The 21,762-nt window shown below is 39.6% G+C and overlaps 1 protein-coding gene across 10 annotated transcripts in view; it reads left to right on the plus strand.

Moving 5' to 3' along the window:
- Positions 1-425: 425 nt before the first annotated feature.
- The window catches only part of LOC309692745 (ninjurin-2-like), a 41,423-nt gene continuing 20,086 nt past the window's right edge, over positions 426-21,762 (plus strand). For 5 of the 10 annotated variants that reach the window (XM_082511542.1, XM_082511545.1, XM_082511543.1 and 2 more), the window contains exon 1: positions 2,780-3,088. In XM_082511542.1, coding sequence (XP_082367668.1) covers positions 2,993-3,088 — 96 coding nt within the window. In that variant the 5' untranslated portion in view covers positions 2,780-2,992. Of the gene's footprint in view, positions 459-2,775; positions 3,089-21,762 lie in introns of those variants that run through there. The other 5 variants (XM_082511541.1, XM_082511537.1, XM_082511538.1 and 2 more) reach the window with 5 other exon arrangements.

A 21,762-nucleotide genomic window follows, 5' to 3' on the forward strand; every position in this document is an offset into this window, starting at 1 on the left:
TTGTTGTTCTAGTCCTAAATGGTCGCCAGCTAGTGTATCTTTGGATCTGAACAGATACTAATGGGTAACATATCGAGAGTAATCTGTAAGCCAGCTGGGCTAAATTTAAAGTCAGAATTTTTCAGTGTAAGTTTTTCTTGACTAGAGTTTAAAATGGGCTGGGACTGTCACATTTTGAATGATTCTTTTATTTACAGTATGTTTTAGGTACTATATAGATGGATTTAGATTTAGCACAGATTAGAAAGCTGGCCTGTTTATTTGTTGGATATTTATCTGGCAACAATATTTTAATATGTCTGGGCTATTGGATGGAGTCACACCTAAATTTACACAAAAGTCTTTAATATTTAAATGATCATAAAAATTGTAGCTGCCTGTAAAAAACAACAACCCCAAAACAAATTCTAACCAATAAAAAGTGTCAGGCTGGAGAATGATTAACAGAGAGCTAAGACGTAAGTTGCACCTTTGGGTGATAATCTTTTTAGGGTTGTCATTAGACTTGTCATTTGTTGTAACATAAAGCTGCTTTTAAAGCTTCACAGTTAACCAACAAAAAAAAATCACTGTCAATGTCAATAAATGACTCATTTGTATTCATTTAAATGAATAAAAATGCGATTTTAAGTCAACTACAGTCAATCACCTGTTAGCTAACATAGCAGCTAGCTGGCTAAACTTAGCTTATTTTTTTGCTAACATTGTCACCAGCAAGGTATTACCTCATGTCACATAATTATTAACTATGTGGAGTTTGTAATGTAATTTTTGTTGTATTTCTTTACTGACGTCACTAATTAGTAGACTCACTTTATCATTTTGTCAAGTCATTATAAGTCGTTGTTTATGTTTCTTACTTTAAGTGTTGTAGGTGGGGAGAGGAGGTGAATTATGTAAAGGGACTCTGATGTTATGTGGTAAAATAGGCTGAATGGAAATCAATACACAGGCTGTTAGAGGCAACCAAAACAGTTGTGGAAAGCCTAATATTTCTTAAGTGGTATGAAAAATGTTACAAAGTTAACCTTGAGAGTAGCAAAGCATTTCACTCATCAATAGTAGTCTGCAGCCAAGCAGATAGTTTTGGTATAACGTGTCCAGTTTTTGAGATAGCTGCATGTTGAAATTATATGGCCTGTGTCCACATAATATACACTCAACAAAAATATAAACGCAACACCTTTGTTACTGCTCCCATTCCCCATGGGATGGACGTAGAGACCTAAAATTCATTCCAGATACACAATATAACCATCCCTCCCAAACAGTGGTCACAAATCAGTCCAAATGTGTGGTAGTGGGCACATCTGCTATATTGAGATAATCCATCCCACCTCACAGGTGTGCCACATCAGGATGCTGATCTGACATCATGAGTAGTGCACAGGTGTACCTCAGACTGCCCACAACAAAAGGCCACCCTGGAATGTGCAGTTTTATCTCACAGCAAAATGCCACAGATGCAACAAGCAATGAGGGAGCGTGCAATTGGCATGCTGACAGCAGAAATGTCAACCAGATCTGTCGCCCGTGCATTGAATGTTCATTTCTCAACCATAAGCCGTCTCCACAGGCGTTCCAGAGAATATGGCAGCACATCCAACCGGCCTCACAACCGCAGACCTCGTGTAACCACACCAGCCCAGGACCTCCACATCCAGCAGGTTCACCTCCAAGATCGTCTGAGACCAGCCACCCAGACAGCTGCTGGAACAATTGGTTTGCACAACCAAACAATTTCTGCACAAACTGTCAGAAACCGTCTCAGGGACACTCAACTGCATGCCCGTCGTCCTCATCGGGGTCTTGACCTGACTCCAGCTCGTCACCGTAACAGACTTGTGTGGGCAAATGCTCACATTCGATGGCGTCTGGCACGTTGGAGAGGTGTGCGCTTCACGGATGAATCATGGTTCACATTGTTCAGGGCAGATGGCAGCTGAGAATGTCCCAGTTCTTGCATGGCCAGCATACTCACCGGACATGTCACCCATTGAGCATGTTCGGGATGTGCTTGACCGGCGTATACGACAGCGTGTACCAGTTCCCACGAATATCCAACAACCTCGCACAGCCATTGAAGTGGAGTGGACCAACATTCCACAGGCCACAATTGACAATCTGATAGACTCCATGCGACGATGTGTTGCACTGCATGAGGCAAATGGTGGTCACACCAGATACTGACCGGTTCTGGGTCCCCAGACCCCCAATAGCGCAAAAAACTGCACATTCCAGGGTGGCCTTTTGTTGTGGGCAGTCTGAGGTACACCTGTGCACTACTCATGATGTCAGATCAGCATCCTGATGTGGCACACCTGTGAGGTGGGATGGATTATCTCAATATAGCAGATGTGCCCACTACCACACATTTGGACTGATTTGTGACCACTGTTTGGGAGGGATGGTTATATTGTGTATCTGGAATGAATTTTAGGTCTCTACGTCCATCCCATGGGGAATGGGAGCAGCAACAAAGGTGTTGCGTTTATATTTTTGTTGAGTGTAGTATGGAGCATAGTTTCACAGAGCCTGGGCTCCTTGAATTTAAAAAGCTCCAAACTCCCAACAATGAAGCCTCAGTGCTTTACTGGGAGCACACCTGACCTCAGTTAATTTGACAGAAATACAGCAATGCGTTTGTTGTGCAAACAGGCACAAATAGACACACAAAATATGTATTTGTTTTCGAGCCTTTTAGAATTTTTTAATAGATTAAAGGAGAGAATACTGGCAAAAAAAAAAAGACAGTGGGAAACTGAAAGAGTGCAAAGCGAGAGTCAGGCACAGGGAGAGAGACCAGGGTAGGCTGAATAAGCTGTTTGTTTGTCCCTCTGTTGTCCACCCTGGGCTTGCCTTGTGCCTGGCGTCCAGGGTGATTTCCCTTCACAACGACCACTGCCGCTCTTGCATTAGTATTTTCACTGCTGTGAGAGTAGCATTCAAGGGTGTACTGTGTTTAGTTGCTTGCTCCTCAACGGGCCTCATTATGCAGGGAATGGGAAAGACCGAGAGAGGAGAGCAGGGCCGAGACATCGACCTGACATCGCTGAGATCCACCATGCCAGCCAGCGGGCCCCTTCAGGTTAGTATATTTAAAAAGGCAGAAAAACTTATAAATAACTATAGATGAATTGCTTATTTTATTAAGCAAAAGCATTGCCTTCCTATCTGCCTTCCTTTTATTTCACCCTCTTCCTTAGTTCCTATTTCCCTCACTCTTTAATCTGACTTTTTTCTTAGTCCTGAGAGTTTGTTACTCTGAATCATTGCTTCTATCTTGGCTTTACCACAAAGCTGTGGTATGTTCTGCCTGTGTGAGAGCTGAGGATCAAAAGGCTGCCCTGTGGTTCTCTTGGTTAGGTTAAGTGCCTGTACTCGATCCCAAGACTAAGACACAACTACAGCATCCATCAAATATCAATTAGGGCCTGGGTGCAAAGGTTAATAATACCTTTTAAAGTAGCTGTGGGTCAAAGAAACAGGTATGCACGAATATAGAGATAGAAAAGGGGTCGTAGTATAATTGGAGTTTTTAGAGGTTGCATTTATTTTTTGATATTCCCATACTTTACACACGAATTTAAGCTACATTTAGTTTATTCACAAATATTTTGGATTTTATTCAAAAAGATTGAAGCTTCTTTTTTCAAATAATCATCTGCCTCAATTTCACAGAAGTTATAGATATTTACATAACTGTTCCTGGTGTCTTCTGCTGGTCTGTAATAGAGGTAACAGGGTTCCTCCACATCAACCAGCAGAGCTATCAGTTACTGGCACAGTATTTTTAGCTACACAGTCTCCAGTGAACAAAGTGGGATTACTTAAGACAAGCTGTGTGTGTTTGTGTGCGTGAGTGTGTGTGAGACAGTGATAGATGTGGAAGACAGGGTATTCGCTCAGTTCATCAGCATATGTAAATGTCCATATTACATATAAATTTATTGTATATACATCATTTTGGTATGTAAATGATGTGTGTAAAATTCTCAATGAGATAAGCAGAATTCTGGATCTTAAATAAAGTGCTGTTTGCTTCTTTTTGTACATACATTTTTGGAAATGCATGCTTTTTCAACGCAGACAGTAAATGTCCTTTTCGGTGACCCCCTACTGTTATCACATTAGCGACAACTTTATTCTATCTCATAGGTTATCTGCCCGCTAACCACATCCAAATGTAGCATGAATGCTTGTACTGTTTATTCATAAAACTGAGATTCATAACACACTCTTTGACTTTTCACCAGTTCTGTTTTGATAAGTCGTAATCTGATAACAGTTAAACAGAGAACAATGTTACAGTTTATTGAAATGGTATTCAGCATATCTGTAGCACGGGTTATGAATATGAATGAATGTGAATATATTAGCAGCAACTAATAAGACAGGAAGGCTTGAAGAGAGAGAAGAAAAAGACTTGTTTGGATAAGCTGAGAACCTGTACAGTACCATTTGGCCACGTTCTGCCACTATAGTGACTCCAGTGATAATAACATCACTTTAATGTATATCTGCAGATGTCAAGTCCTCCCCGGAACTATTCATTTGAACCATAGTGGCATAATTATATGATGACAGACACAAGGAGGGAAATGTGGGATCTTCAGTAAAGCAGAAACAAGTTTACCAAAGCATGCGTGCACATGAATGCGTGTTTAAGGAAGCGTGTGTTTAAGAACTCACTCTTTCAGCACAATATGCATCCCGTATGTTATGCCAGCTCAAACTTGTGGTCTGTGTGTATATGACTAATGCTAATGCCTTTATTCATGTCATATGTATTTGTTGTGTTGTGCCAACAGCCAGTTTAAAATCAAAACACTTGCATCAAGGTACTTTATACTTTACAGTATTCTAGTAAATACCCCAACAATCAGATTAAATTTTCTGTGCAAGCACTTTGTGACTGTGGGAAAGAAAAGCTCTCTTTTAACAGGGGAAAATAACCAGCGAAACCAGGCTCAGCGAGTTGCAGTCATCAGCAGCGACAAGAGCAAAAAATTGCATCATTGAATTGAATAATGAAAAATGTTGGCAAATAAGGGTTGTCAGATATACACACAGTGCTTTTAGTGTTTACGGAGCAAACATCTGACCATCATCTGAATTTGTCTCAAGACACACTCAGAATATCTTTGTCATGTGATTAAAAAAATAGCTATAAATTGAGCTTGATATAGGCAGTAGGTGGTCATCCATGTAGTCACCTGTCCAGGCTTTACCTCACCTCCTGCTCAGTGTCATCTAGAATAATAATAATGTATACTTTATTGATCCCCGTGGGGAAATTACTTGTTTTTCTCTGCATTTGACCCATTCACTCAGTGAAGCAGTGGGCAGCCACTAAGCAAGCGCCCGGGGAGCAGTGAGTAGGGACGGTACCTTGCTCAGGGTAGCCGTTCAGTGGATTCGAACCCCCGACCTTCCAATCATGGAGAAACTACTCTACCTACTGACCTATCCCTGCTCCTAGAATAGGCTCCAGGCCTCCATAATGTTATCCACAATAAGGTAGTAGAGCTGAGGAATTGCTGGGATCTTTTTGGTTGAGATTTAGATTCATATATGCTACTGTGGAATAAAACAGGACTGTTGATACAGAATTATTACCCAGAAGGATTTCTTGGTCTTTGAGTTCATGACATCGTCACAATATCCTGATATAATGCAGTAGCATAGCTTCAGAGTGAGAGCTTCCCCAAAGAGAAGCATATTATTTTCTGAAATTAGATCTATGAGGCTTTCATTCAGTGTCTCTGTGAGCCTGTCATGATGAATCTATTTCCATGGTGTGAAAGCTTTACACCTCTAAGTCACTCTCTATGTATAGAGCACAGCAAGAGGGTGTGGAGCGCCAATACAGAATTAGGAGGAATCACACGGCCTCTCCAAGCTTGGCACTCATGTTTCAAAGAAAGAGAATGACCACACTGTTCGAGGAGGATGGTCACAGTATGTTTAGTGATTAGAAAAAACCCTCTTATTTTTAGTGTTTGATTGTGAACAAGCTCTTAAGATTACTTGGAGAAATCAATAAAGTGAAAATAACCTTAAAGCAGACATTAAAGACTAGAATTTGGTGTAAACACTTAAAATGTTGCTGTTCTTCCAACACCATGGATCTCCTTGGTTACCAACATTGCTAAATTTTACACTTATAGATTAAACCTTCCATGCTTTTTCAAGGATTTCTAGCTTATTCAGTGGTGACATTCAGCTTTCATAGTGTTTTTACAGACATAGAAATGGCATCAATATCTTAGTGTGAGGACATAATGCAAAAAGTGAAAATTGAAACACAGGCATAAGAATTATTTCAGAGAAGTGTAAAATCATCTGAGCAAGCCTGAGCTGGCCATCAACTGACTTTGGTAGATGTCAGGAAAGAAAGGTCACTTCAGAGCAAGTCTTGCACGCCAATCACAGAAAATAGTAGTAATATACATATTAGTTTACCAAAGATTAAATATAATAAGGGAGGTCTGCATGTGTCTTATATAGTACTATGAAAAATTCTTGAGTCACCCTAGTAGGTGCGACAGTTTATTAAAACATGCAAACGTACATAAAATACATTATCTAAGGCAAAAACAGGTTTTACAACTAGCTTGAAAGTCAATATTTGGTATGATCACCTTTATTCTTCAACTCAGCCTTGCCTCTTCTAGGCAAGCCTCCTTTGATTTCTTGAAGTAGTCTTCAGAAGTGATTCTCCAGACTTCTTGAACATCTTTCAAAGGTCTTTTTTGGACGTTGGCTTCCTTTTGTTCCATTCTCTGCCGAGATGATCTGACACTGCTTACACAATGTCGAGGTCCAGGCTCAACATTATTCACATGGCTGATAGGATTCCCTTGTGTGTTCTTCTGTCCAGGTGCGACTTTACTGCCCTGGCAGTGTGCTTGGGGTCATTATCATGCTGAAAAAGGAACATCCTGCCAATCAGACACTTTCAGATACTTTCCATGATATTGCGTGGTGAATCGAATTCTGACCATATTCTTCTGCATTCAGTCCAGGTTTTGTAACTTGGCATACCTCAGCTTTTTCTCCCTGTTTCTTTTCCTTAAGAATGGCCTCTTGGCAACCACCCTTCTACTGAGACCTTTTCTGAGGCTGTGGTAGATGAATCATCTGAAGGGTCAGATGCATCTCTCAAGTCCTGTGTCAGGTCTTTGCTGGATTTCCCCCCCCTATTTCTTAAGGACATGACTTTCAGATACGGTTCATCTGCTGTAGATTTTTTTTTTAGGCCTGTCACCTCTTCTTTTGTCCTCCACTTGACTAGTTTGCTTAAGTCCTAGACAATAACTCTTTGGGAAAACTCCTTGTTGACTCATAAATACTGTTTTACACCTGTCAGACTGTGTTATCTTGAGATTTTTAGATTCAACTAAAGAAAAAAAATTGTGACAGGCTATTAACAAAGTTCCTGAAGATAAAGTTCTTTGTTAGATAAGTTGCTTCATTAGGTTGTCTGTTACACTGGTTTAGTAAACACAAAATCATTCATCTGACAATGATCAGGTCCAAGAACTGGACTGAAAACGCGTGGAAAAGCAGCAAATATATATATAAAAAAGATGAGAGCTATTGCTCAAGACCACATTAAAAATTCCAGGAAAGTCTGGCTTCTTCAAAACAAAATATGCAGAGTGTACATTACTGTAGTGTCTATATAACAAGGACTATATCACAAAACTTTGTTTTTGATGCATGTTTATGCTTTGTCTTTCTTGTTTCTTGAGCTATGCATCACATCAGTTCAATTTTATTTATATAGTGCTAAATCACAGCAATAACTTATTGGGGAGATCTACATTTATTTGCACAAGTGTCTTCCTTATGGGCTCAAAAAGCAAGAACCCATCATAGTTGGGTTAAAGCTAGGTTAAATACTACGAGTACACAGTTGATTAGAAATGTAAATCAGTATAATGGCCTCTAAAGTTATGGAAACACAAGTCTGTGTGCATGTCTGTGATTGTGCGTGTAACCACCTCTTGGCCCCTACATGGCAAATGTTACATTCTGAGTGTAGGTGTGAAGTATGAGAGTGCATGCATGTCTCTGTAATTCTAGGAACCGTCATCTGACGCCCGGCCGAGCCTCATCTTTAACTGAAATGGAATGACTGTTGTTGTTTAATGACTCGTGTTGTGTAATAGGTGTAACCAAACTGTGGGTCACATTCTTTTCCATTGTATATGTGTGCAAGTAGAAAGAGTTGTGTAATTTACCAGATATGTACAATAGAGTGTGAGTAGCTTGTAATTACATGGTACAGCACAGAATATGTGACAACTTTGTCCAAAGCGACTTGTTTTTAAAAAGCTTATTACATGGTGCATCAGCAACGATTTGTCAGTTGCAATAGGGTAGATAACAGATAGAAGATAACAGATCAGGAAATTTTTTTAGCAAGATAATTTTTATAAACCACATTTTTTGAAGTTTAAATGGCATTGTCATAGATGAAGGTTAGTCTATAAATGAACTATACCACCAGTTTCAGAGATGACACGCAATCATTGTTTTTGTCGTCATAACCTTGAATATCCAGGCCTCTCTTATCTCTTGCTACTTATTATCAGAGACCTTTTCTGGGAGACATAAAAAAATCTAAATTTAGTTATAAAACTGTAGAATTAAATGTGAACGTGAAAGCGTTTGTTAATCACAGACATCTAACCAAAAACCCAATTTAAAAACTCTCTTTAAAATAAGGGAACTAGAGGTGAAAAATTCTAATGTCTGGGTTCAAACATGGCCGTTTTGGTAGTTTGCTGGTTTGGGTGTCAGACTATGCAATGCTCAGAACATTTTTAAAATAAGATCTCAGATTTTACAGATCTTACTTAGCATGATAATTGTTAAAGTTCATGACCAAACAAGTAGAAAAAACTGAACAAGTATGGCTTGTTTTAAAGGGTTACCAGGGGAATGCCTCTCCTCTCTTAAAAAGACAGGACTTTGCGAAGCTGCATCTGAGCAAATCACAAGACCTCAGTTACAGTATTCTTGGCCATAATGCACAGCATTACAAACACAGCATATCAGCAGAAACAACTCTTACCACCTGTCAGCATGGTGTGATGATTTGAGGGGTGATGATAGCCACAGGACCTGGGCTCCTTGCAGTCATTGAGTCAACCATGTGAGGACATTTGTTCAGCTGCTAAAGCAGTCAAATGATATCCTACAATAACAGGGAAAAATAACTCATTGTTTATTTACTTTACCAGAACAAGATCAAACCCAGTTCAAAAAGAGACTCCTGTAGAAGCCAATGGTTTATTCAGTGTTTTCATGCAGGACCATTTCCAAAATTGCTTCTGTTACAAGGATATATTCCTTCTCCAAGGTCAAGGAAAAAACGTGCGGCTAAGCAGAGCTTCCGGTGCTGTTTGTCTATCTGTCAGCACGATTGTGCAACAACTATTAAGCCAAATTTTTATTAAATTTGGCAGTAATGGAACTTGGACAAAGAGAGAACTAATTAAATTCTGATGCAGATCTAGATTGCATTTATATGTTATGTTCTTCTGTGTGGAGTTTGTATGTTCTCCCAGTGCTTGTGTGGGTTCTCTCTGGGTACTCCTGCTTCCCACAGTCCAAAGGCATTCTTGTTAACTGGTTATTCTAAATTAGCTGCAGGTGTGAATGTGGATGTGAATTGTTGTTGACGTGTCCAGGGTTATCCCTCTTCTTAAAATATGACAGCTGGGAAAGACTCCAGCCGCTCCCCCTCCTGCATGGACCAGAATTGGAGAAGTGGTTAAGAAGATGGATGGATGGATGGATGGATGGATGGATTGACCTTGATAGAAGATATGAAGAAATGCAACAGACCAATTTTATATTTCACTGTAGTTTAACAGTAATAATAGTACACACTGAATCCTTGGTTATGGGTTTCAAACTAGTGTCGGAAAATCATAAAATAAATTAATCTAATTGGTCTTCATTTCCTCAGATACCAGGTGTACTAGAAAATGCTGGTGTTTGCTCTTGTCACATTTGGCTGAGACTAGATTAGCAGCATGGCCTGGACACAAAACAGTGAAGCAGCTGTATTATGCAAATGTCTTACATAGTTGGTAGCCTTCAGGGGTAACTAAACATGTAATCACTCGTATTGTATAAGCCCCGATTCCAATAAGTTGAGACATTGTGAAAATATAAAGAAAAAAGAATGCAATGATTTGCAGCTCTCATAGACCAATGCTTTAGTTTACACAGCAAGCCAACCCGATTTACTTTAGTTAAGACAAAGACTGTTATTAAGACACTTAAAATACAAAAAGTATATTTTAAACTTGAGTAAATTTTAACCACTTTTTATTACAGTCCTAGTACTTCTACTTTGGAAGCCAAACCATCTTGTGTCTCACCAATTTCTCATATGCAGGAAAAAGTGATGCAAATAAGCTGTTTATAAAATGGCATTGCAAACGATTCAGCAGCCGTGTTTTTTGTTCGTGAGAGTAATACCTTTGGCGTTGACATTAGCCTTTGTGACTTTGCTATATAAAACACTATAAGAAAGAGAAACAACCTGAAAGCAGGATATGGGCCCATTATCTGCATATCTGCTTTGATCGTCTACCACTGAAAATATTATTTGAATTAGAAAATACATCATACTTGTCCTTGTCTGTGTGATTTACCACCATCCTTTTCTGTCTTTCCCTCATCTTTTTCTTCCATTTTTCCTTGTTACCCTATTCCTCCTTTCATTTCTCTCTATTCTTGTTCTTCCTCTCTTCTCTGTCCAGGGGGGATACTGTGTTTTCTTTTCATTTTGCAGGGGAAATGACAGATAACTCAGTTTGAATCTAAAACAGTTCTAAAAGGAGCCATGCCCAATTTTTGTGTGCGAGCGTGCATGTGTGCATGAGTTCGTTTGTGTGTGTGTGTGAGAAAAGGTTCTCTCAAAAGCGTTAAAGAGAGTATGTGTACAAAAAAAAGGGCAAGATGAGTGATACCAGATGAAACTTTAGATCCTACTGCATATAAACAATTAAATTATCACACAAGGACCAGTTGGTCTGTCTCCTGTTTTGTTCTATTCCCTAAACCCACAATTATAGTGTCACACTGAAAAAAGGCAGATGTACGGCACAAGTGTTCTCATGACACACACAAGTCCACCGTTTTACTTCCACTTCAGTGGGATTTAAAGTCTTTGTATATTAGGACTCGTCTGTTTTGACATATTTCATGAAGACATTGTTTGTCAAAGTAACCAACAAGCATCTTTAAAAATTTGAGCAGATTTTTACATGAGAAATAAATCATTAATAGGAGCTTTAAGGCCAAGAGTTTCGTGACAGACTTTTGTTCTTCATCCACTTGTTCCAGTCATAGTTGCCAAGAAAAAGCAGGAAACCCCCCCCCCCCCCCCCCCCCCCCCCCAATGCCGAGGGTTCCCTGCAGGGACAGTAACTCACAACACTTAAGTCATGCATGCACACACAGAGATGAACATAAATCAGAGATGAACACCAGGCTTATAAATCCGTACGCCAGTCTTCTCACAGGCTCTGTGTACACACCCTTCTCATAAAAACATTTTCGAGGAATTATGTATTGCTTCTCTGCAGCATTTACAACTATATTCAACTATATTTGAGCTGCCTGCAGCCTGCACGATGTGTACTGTGCTCAAATTGTTGCCACATAAATATAGAGATACCCACATATGCACAGATCTGTGAAAAAGCATTAACGTAAAAATAGGCATAAAAACAACATATGCAATACTTAAGAGGCTGCATGTGGTAGGGATTGTGATGAACAAAGCCTTTGTGTTTATTGATGCACAGTGAACCAGAACCTTTCATCTAATTCTCGCAGAAGATTGCGAATAAACATATTTCCCCAAAAGGCTGAGCTATTTCTTTAAGAGAGGGAAGTGATAGAAAACACATGAGAAAGCAAGAAGTAGGACCGAAGGGCGATGCAGCTTGGCATGTAGAGAAAAAGAAAAAGTAATTCGGGCCATGCAAACACACATAGAGAATCTGATTTCATCTTGATGAAATGCATGGCTGTGTGCCGGGCTGCTGGCCAGGGCGGCGCATGTGTCTGCATGAGCATGTGTGTGTTTATGTTAATTGGGGGTTGAAGTAGAGGTAAATACAGACCTCTCTTTATCTGTGTTTTCCTTTCCTCCAGCATGAGTAGTAGGTCACTGGACTGGACAAAGTTTGTGTGGGAAAAACACCCAGCCCTGAATGTTTCTGGTCAAGCTTGTATGGCTGCCAGTTTGTTTGTGTTCATACGTGCTACTGTCAGAGGTGTGTGCAGAGTTAAGAGTCCCAGTGAGATAGGGTTCTTTGTCTGCACTTATTTGCATCAAAACAATGGAAAAATACAACTCTAAAGTGACTCTTAATAAACATTTCAATTGAGGATAGATCAGACGTTTAATAACTCTGTACTTCACCTCCTCCTCTTCAGCTATATTAGGGTTTAGTTGTCTTCTAACCCACCTTTCAGATTATAAATCCTGCAACTTTATTGTTATTCGTTTTCTCATTGCTCACCTTGCATAGGCACTACCACGTCTTCAAATATGAAACTGGCATTTTTTTTTGGGCTTGTTTGTTTTTCTTTGTTAGAATTAGCTAATTTTGCAGCGTCCTTGGAAATGCGACTTGATAAATATCTTGGATATTCAAAGCGTGACAGAAACAATGAACCCATGGAATTCTATAATTGCACAGTATAGATACGAAAGATTCTTTTGAATCTATAGTACAAAAGTTTATTTTGCCTGCTCTATTATTTACAAGAGGACACCACAGTTCATACAATTGATTTAACGCCAAAGGAATTTGTGTCTCCTCCAGGGACCGAATTGGGAATCTTGTCAGTCAATTGTAAACCATACATTAAGAAAAACAAAACATCTTTTAAGAAACTCACAAAAATAGTTGAAGCTGAGTTAAAAGGCTTGAGCACTGTGTAAAATTGTTAACCAACACAGGGCAATTAAAAATATCAATGAAAAAGAAAGATGTTGTATTAACAAAATTGATGGATAAACTTACACTCAGTCAACCAAGTGATTTCTTATACATGATAATCTGAAAATGCTGGTTGAGTCTGCACCTATTCAACTTGCCTGTTTTCTTCAGCTGGACACAGCAGGACAATAATGTTTGATGGGAGACAAACATGAAAATCGACCTGTGCTACAGACTTTAGTGGAATCCAAGGCAAGCAAAGTTAATTCTGCTTCCAGAGGTCAGAGCCAATTGTTGCCACAAGGTAGCTGTAATCTAGAGGATGTAACAAACAGGCAACGAAAGAAGCTTACGGAACAGAAAACTCATTAAGAATGAGGATGAGAGATCACTTTCATTGTATTTTTAAGTCATGTCTAGATTTCAATGGACAAGCACTGCTCATCTTGCTTGCCCCAGTGGAACACTGTCAGGGCAAAGCAAGGCAAACAATAGCAGTCATGCATTAATAGGCAACACACAAACCTCCACCTCTAGTATATTGTTCATTTATTTCTCAACTGTAGAGTGCTATGTACCCAGCACCAAATGACAGACAGACAGAGCTGCCACTTATTGGTGGACATACTGTAGTAGTTAGTTTCTAAAGGGTGAGCTACTTTTGCCAAGCATAGAGGTCAAAAACAGCATACATGTAGAGTTAAGGTTATTAAATGAATCAAAGCAAATAAGTTCTTATGTTGCTCTGCATCTTTGAATAGTTACATAGTCAACAATTTACCTGGATTAGCTAGTCCAGCGGTCTCAAACCCCCGGGCCACGGACTGGTGCCGGTCCATGAGTCATTTGGTACCGGGCCGCGAGAGTTGAGGCTCGGGTGTGACATGTATAGTTTTCAGGGTTTTTATCATTAACTCGGTTTCCCTGGGTCTTTTCCCGTGTAGTAGTTGTGTGTCTTATTTTGAAAGAAATATTTACACGTTACCATAGCGACCAGAGAGCATTAAGGGGCAAAGAGGAGGATGTTACTCTCAATGCTGTTGTCGTATTTCAGGAGGACGCTGCAAATAAAGTTACACAACTACACAGTGAATTCACGTTTATTATTATATTTACAAAATACCACCGTTTTTATCTTGGTCATATCATTTTATTTTGTTGTATTTATCCGCAATCCGGTCTGTGAAAATATTGTCTGACATTAAACTTGTCCATGGTACAAAAAAGTTCGGGGACTGCTGAGCTAGTTTACATTTCGTCCAAGTGGGAAAATGGTTCTGAGGACAGGAGGTGACTTCATTTTTTTTGTTTAGATTTGTTTATGTTTGGTTGATTTTTCAATTGTACACAAATTTGGTGATTTGATAGGATATTAGGACGACTTCAAGCTCTGTTTAAACAACTCTTGTTTTAGTTTGTAATGCAGTACATTGTTGTGAGGTCATATAATTATCTGTGCTTAAAGAAAAAAACTGGGGGCAGGAAAGCAGTGATTCAGGGAAAGAACGAAAGTGCAGGCGGCAGGCAAGGGTCAGTCTTACCTCATCCAGGCTCTGTCACTGATGCCCCTTGGTGTATGTGGTGCTCATGGGACTATTGTTGAGCTCAGCCCTATGAGATCATGCTAAGTGTGAAACAAAGGCACCCACTTAATAACTGTTGTCTGTGTAAAGCCACGAGTCAATGCAACCCATTTTTGTTTACACACAAACTGTTATGATATTCTCTTACCGCTAGGAAAACTGTTTTTTATTAAGCAGTTATGTAGTTTTCCCAAAAATATTCCACATTTAAATGTTTTAAAGCTGCAGACTTTAGGTTTTACTGTTAACAAATTAGTTATACACATGTTGATTTTATGCTCCTTTAAAGCATACAATGTAGGCATTTTCTTCCACTCTAAACTGTTTTAACAAGCACATTGCTGTGCTCCTATTTGTTTTATTAAAAAAAAAATGCTCATAACCACACACATTAGATTTCCTGGGATATTTATTGTTTTTTTTCTCCACATAAGTTTACTCTGAACAAACATATATATCACATTTATGATCCTTAGAGGACCTAAATAAATTCCCAGACTGGTGTTTGGTCACTTATGTGTGTGTGTGTGTGTGTGTGTGTGTGTGTGTGTGTGTGTGTGTGTGTGTGTGTGTGTGTGTGTGTGTGTGTGTGTGTTGCTTGTTCAGGAATATCCTTCAAAACCAACTGAAATTTTGACCTCTTCACTGACAGCAAACATCCATAACTTCTTGAACCCAGCCATAAATCCTCTTCACACACACACACACACACACACACACACACACACACACACACACACACACACAGAGAGAGAGAGAGAGTTTAAAAAAAGGGCTACAGTTTAAAAAAATGTATAAAACATTCCAAGGAATAAAACTGTGAGATTTCTTTGTTCACTTTTGATTAGGGGCCGGGATATTCAAACTGAAGGAGACAATAGAAAGTATGTTGTCTCACTGTGCATGAAACATTTAATAGGTAAAACAGAGTCCTGTTCTTTTTGTTGTGTTACAGCAATGCCAATCAGTGAAACCCTCTATCCCATTTATAATTCAAGAAAAACTCTCCAGTATTGTAATAAGGACTGGGCGGACACTCAACATTATCAGTATTGTAGTCTTTCCAAGAGCAAAGCACTTTATATCTTGGCTTGCCAAAGACGTTATAAAATTGAATGAAAACTAGTCACTTTGTTTCACTTTGTGTATTATGCTTCAAGTCTGTTTGCAAGTCAAGTCAAGTCAAAAGTTTGGCAGTGAAAGAGCAAAATGATGTCTATACATATTCATTTCCAGGAGTGGCAGTGGGACATCACATTCTTGTGGTTATGGGAAATTATACAAGTGCTTATTGAGAAAGCTTTAGTCAGAGAGTTCTTAAATGTATGATGATCATTCCCACATTGCAACTGCGATACAAACCCTTTTTGTAATGAGATAGCTAGACTTTCTTTCAGGCTGATAATGATTGCACATAAACTCTGTAAAAGTTGTTCTCCACTGTGGCTGGACTGGTATCAAAAGTTTCTTGACTTCTTTAAGTTGCTTGAAGACGTTTCACCTCTCATCCGAAAAACCTCTTCAGTTCTAGGGTCAAATGGTGGAGAGTCCCAGATTTAATCCCTGTGGGAGTGTCCCCCCAAGAGAACATGGACCCCCTAATGATCCTCTATCTAATCACACGAGCCCAGGTGTGAAAACGGGTGTAGGTCACAATCAGCCAAGGTTTCAGGTGAGCTCATTGTGAAACCTAGCCCCACCCTATCGTGATTTCATGTGTGGGTCCATTTGGCCTCTCGGGGGGTTACTCCCACGGGGATTAAATCTGGGACTCTCCACCATTTGACCCTAGAACTGAAGAAGCTTCTGGGATGAGAGGTTCAAGCAACTTAAAGAAGTCCTGACACTTTTCTTTCCAAGCTCCTTAAACTACGATGACCTGGATGACTGAGAACCTTCACAGATGTATCAAAAGTTATTGCGCTGAAGTGCACCTTAATGACTTAGCTGCAACAGGAAATCCATTCTTTCACTTAATGTGTGTAAAATGGCTGTTGTAGAGTAAACCAATGTATCCACACAGTCCTGGGGCATTTGTAACTGCTCCTGCAAGTTTTCTTTTATATTACCTACATCGCGTAATGCATGACTTAGACACACTGTGCCTGTTGAATCTTGGCAATGTCAAATAAGGAAGTTTTTCATCATAATCTTATACTTCCACGTAGTAATTAGCCATTGTTGCTTTTCCTTACACACATGCCTAACTTGTGTTTTTAGCTCATCAAACATCCGGATAGAAAATAAAGTCAAGTGCAGGTTCAAGTGCTATGTATATACACAGAACCAAAGAGACCGTGACCGTGCCACGTGTTAAGTCATGTTTGACTGGTTGAGCAGGTATTAGGTTGCAAGCACCAACTGTATAACGTTCAGCTTCAGTAGATTTCCACTTGTCACATCTTGAGTAAAATGTTGACAGGGTTATAATTAACTCGCTAACTTAAAAGAAACCCAGTGGTGTTTACTGCCAGTCAGGTTGGAAAACAGAGGAAAAACACTTAATGCGTCAATAGCACGACTAGGTATGGACTTTTGCATGTTAGCACTGAAAAGGTGTTAAAGCAAAAGAGGTTGAACAATGACCCTTGTTGATTACTTAAAATGTCTAAGCCCAAGTCATTTGTGTATGAATATTAGTAGAGTAGAGCAGCTGGTTGTACACAGAGTGAAAACAGGGTTAAAGGTAAATACATGAAAATTAAGAGAAAGAATCATATTAATTAGGACAGGATGTGGGACTAGCGATTAACCCAAGAAGGGATCTGCTGATGAGAGATGTTTGAAAATATAACTAAACTTAAGTATAGCATGTTCTAAAATGGTATAATGAAAAAACTGGGTGTATTTTGGTTTTGTCCATGGTGATCTTCCTGTCTAGTCAGTCCATTTTCTCTCTCTTCACACTTCACACTGTTATTCTGGTACAGTTATGATTGCTCTAGTCAACAGCTTGCTGTACTTTCATGACTACATTGATATTATTGTGTAAAAAGTGCTCATTTAGACATATGTCCAATACTTAACTCTGCTTATAGTTTCTTACAAGGTATTTATTGTCTGTTATGCTGTCCCTTTATGACTAATGAAAGACCTTTACACAGTTTTAATATTATAGTGCCACAAAGTGTAAGTAATCTCTCCATAAAATCCTTTTCAGACACAGAATAAGTTATATTACTGGGTTTATCCAGCTCGTAAAGTGATGGCATTTTTTTCATTCAGACACGGCTCATTTTTAGCTCATTTCGGCAAGGAACTCAAATACTTACATTTGATGGTTCTGGGTATGACTGTACGTGAGCCTCCTTGGCTTCTCGGTACAATTTAATTGTCATTAGTTTATGCAATACAGCCAACCAATGACAAGAAAACATATTACTTTCTCTTGTTACATCACACATTACAGTAACTTGTAGTATGTGATGGATCGTGAGCCAGATGAGCTTTAATGTTAATGACATTCTGGTTTGTAGAGACCTACTTGTGATGGGGAGAGGCGTGGTATGTGTGCAGTTCTTGCCGTAAAAACAAGACATATTTATGGCAAAGTGAAGGCTGAATGTGCTTTCTAAATATTCTTTTTTCTCATTAAGAGAATGGTCTGTATCTATGCTGTGCTGGTGCTGCAGCGAGTAATATTCAAGCCCATTCCCTCACACATGGGCTCAGGATTGAGCATGCGCTCTATTAAATTGGGAATACTGAAAATGCACGATAGGCAAATATTTACTGGATATCGTAAATAGAGCTGAAAAAGATAAACCGTTATCACTGATGTTAATTGAATTCTACCAAAACATGTTTATCAGTTAACTCAGTAATGTGTGCGTCAGTCAACACACGCGGCCACATGGTTCACCTCAAGTAAGACTTTTAAAATGACCAGACAAGAAGTAACATTTTCAAAATGCTGTGAGATTAACAGAAAGCACTCCCTGTGTTTCAGTTATGTTTTGTTTTTTATGCATATATTTAATTTTCAACACCGTCTCTATCTGACTGCCTGTCTCTTTAAATGTGTCATGTAATGGGATGCAGTTTCAGTGCATAACAGCGGCATTCGTGGAACTCAGGAAGTAGGAATACCAACATACACGCATGCACAGAGGAAGGAAGTGTGTGTTGCGGACAGCGATGAAGGCCGGGTCATTAAATCCAGGAAGTTGCAGTGAGGAATGTCCTGCGATGTCACACATGGCATGAAAGCTTGCAGGCCTGAGGGGGATTTAAAGACCAAACATCTGCGGAAAAAAACATCTCTTCAGAATAAGTGAAGAGAAAAAAAATTGTCTTCAAGTGTCACCTATTCACGTTAGGAGTTTTCTTTTTATTACACCTGTTCACATCACATCTTAGGCCCCGAGCCAACATTAACAATATACAGTATTGTACGCAATCACGCAGAAATGTATTAGTGAGCCTTTCCCGCAGTCCTAAGTGCGTGTAAGTTAGCGTTACATCAATAGAAACTGACAGAGAATAATAGCATGAAGAGCAAAGCTGGAAGGACTTGTCTGTCTGTCTCTCTCAGTCATCTGGACCAACCTGTCCACAATCACAGCCTCTTAGAAGATTTGCTACTGGTTGGGGAATTTGTAGCCGAGCGATGCGTCAGGGGTTGTCATATAAAATGTAAGTGCTTTCCCCCTGAGTAATTTAATCACAGACTTTTATGGAGGCATCAGGCAGCACATTGAAAGACAGAGTGAAAGATCTGTAATTGGCATTCTTTCATTCAAAGTAATATATGGAATATGTGGTATAATTACAGCTCCGGTAATGGTCTGAGGATGACTTTAACAGACTTAAAAACTCCTTTGTCCCACACGCCATCAGACTGTTTAACTCCTCTCTGGAGGGGAGAGGGAGGGGAAACAGGAGGACAAAGGAGGGGGGAACAACTAAGCTGTAGTGCCTCTTCACCTCACTGTGCAATACCTTTTGTGCAATACTTTTGTAAATAGTCAACGGTGCAATAGACTCAATACTTGAAATGTGCAATTCACTTGTATTTTTATTTTTATTCCTATTTATTCTATTTATCCCCTTCGTATATTTTATTTATATTGTCTCTGTATTTATATATATGTGTGTGTGTATAACTCTGTAACTTCTGTCGGTGCTGTGCTTTTTTGGAAATCGAATTTCCCAGAGGAACCCACCCGAGGGATTAATAAAGTTCTATCTTATCTATCTTATCTCTTATCTCTTATCCTCTCCCCATGTTTGTTTTGGATACAAGCAGTCTGGTGTGGTTTTAAGTCAAAATCAAATTGTGGAAAATTACCTGCTTGGGTCAATGAATTATAATTGCTCAAAACCACAACCACAGTTAGGACGCACTATGTAACCGCAATATAGTCACTGTAAGGCTTATATGACTCATAAGTCTGATGTTTGGTGCTGTTTTTGATCGTTTAATGGTTTTTGTACTCGTGCCTACAATGTGCCAAGAGCACACAAGCACAAACTGCACACATGCAAGCACAGTGTGGATTTTGGAGGAAAATATTGCATTGCTCAATAGTTGTATAATATCAGGAGCAGTACGTGATTGAAGGTTTTCACTGCTAGATGAAACACTGTTTTTGTTCTCTGTGCATGCATGTCGTTGGAATTTCAAGATGCTAGTTTTTCTTTCGAGACCAGGGCCACATTTTAGATCTTCCATTCTCAGATTAAGAAAGGTCGTAAATCTCAATGAGGGGATTGTATATTCTACTGCCATTATAGTCAGTGCACACCCATGGTTAACATTATAACTGCCATTACAAATAGTTTTATATATGAAAAGTTTTTATATATGAAAAGTGCATATGCCCCACACATCTACTGTACATACTTCTACCTTGCACATTACCTTTGGGAATTGGGACTGCTTTTTTTTTTAGTCTAAATCTAAATTATGTATTTTGTAAGGAGCAACAATGTAGAAATGACAATTTTGGACTACTCTTTAATTATTAAGATTTATTTTATAAACTCAAAACTTTAGTGGTATTGGTGAGTAAAAAAAGGGTGACCTGCCTCTTTAAATTCTCACACAGACATCTATAGGGTTTACTGAGAACTGTCCGAAAAAGAGAAAATATAGGATAATGGCCAGACTGCTTGAAACTCATAGGAAGGCAACAGTAACTCAAATAACTCATTATAATCAAGGAATACAGAAGAGCACCTCTGAATGCATAAAATGATAAAGCTTGAAGCAGATGGTCTACAGCAGCAGAAGACCTCACCAGACTTTCAGCCCCTTAGTACCAAATGAGCATAGTTTCAAGGTCACAGCTTAACTGAGTGTTGTTGCATCCATCCATGCACCCATCCACACCCACAGTATCTTCTGGTGCAGCAGGATAACCCACCATGTCACAATGTCCAATCATCTCAAAGTGGTTTCCACAGTTTCAGTATAATAGAGCACCTGTGGGATGTGGTGGAAAAGGAGATTCACTACATGGATGTCGAGAAGACAAATCAACATTAACTGCATGATGGGTGCCCAACACAGCACTAGCAAGGCACAACAACCCCCATTCTCTTGGACTGGTTCATTTGTGGGAGGAAATCAGACAGTGTGTATGTCAGGAATCGCTGTGCGGCAGGCAGGAGTTGGACCCAAAATGCAGGACTCACAGACTCGGGGAGGTGAACTCAAAACACAGCTTTATTTGCTGGGAGAACAAACACACAAACTAGACTAAACTGGGAAACCATAAACTAAGAACTCACAGGGAGACACAGGGAGATCCACACACAGCATGAGGGACGACGTCACGCCGAACAGAGGGAGACGCAGACAGAAATACACAGAGGGTAAACGAGGAAAGTGGGAACACACGGGGAACACAGGTGACACTGATAATCATAACGAGACAGGGCGGGGTGAACTGAACATGACATGTACGGGCGTGAGAGTCACAAAGTAAACAGGAAGTGCACAGAGGTTCAGACAGGAGGAGAGAGAGCACGGGGAAAACACAGACATAACGGGCTGGGGAAACATGAAACAACCACAAAGGGAGACGAGGGCTCATAAATACACAGGGCACACAGGGGGGAGAGAGAGAGCACGGGGAGAACTTGGACATAATGGGCAGGGGAAACATGGAATAAAACATAAGGAGAGACGAGGGCTCACAGATACACAGAGGGGCACACAGGGGGTAAAAGCCATGAAGGGAAAACACTTA

Source organism: Aulonocara stuartgranti, assembly GCF_965226115.1.
Source record: "Aulonocara stuartgranti genome assembly, chromosome: 17".
NCBI classification, from domain to species: Eukaryota; Metazoa; Chordata; class Actinopteri; order Cichliformes; family Cichlidae; genus Aulonocara; species Aulonocara stuartgranti.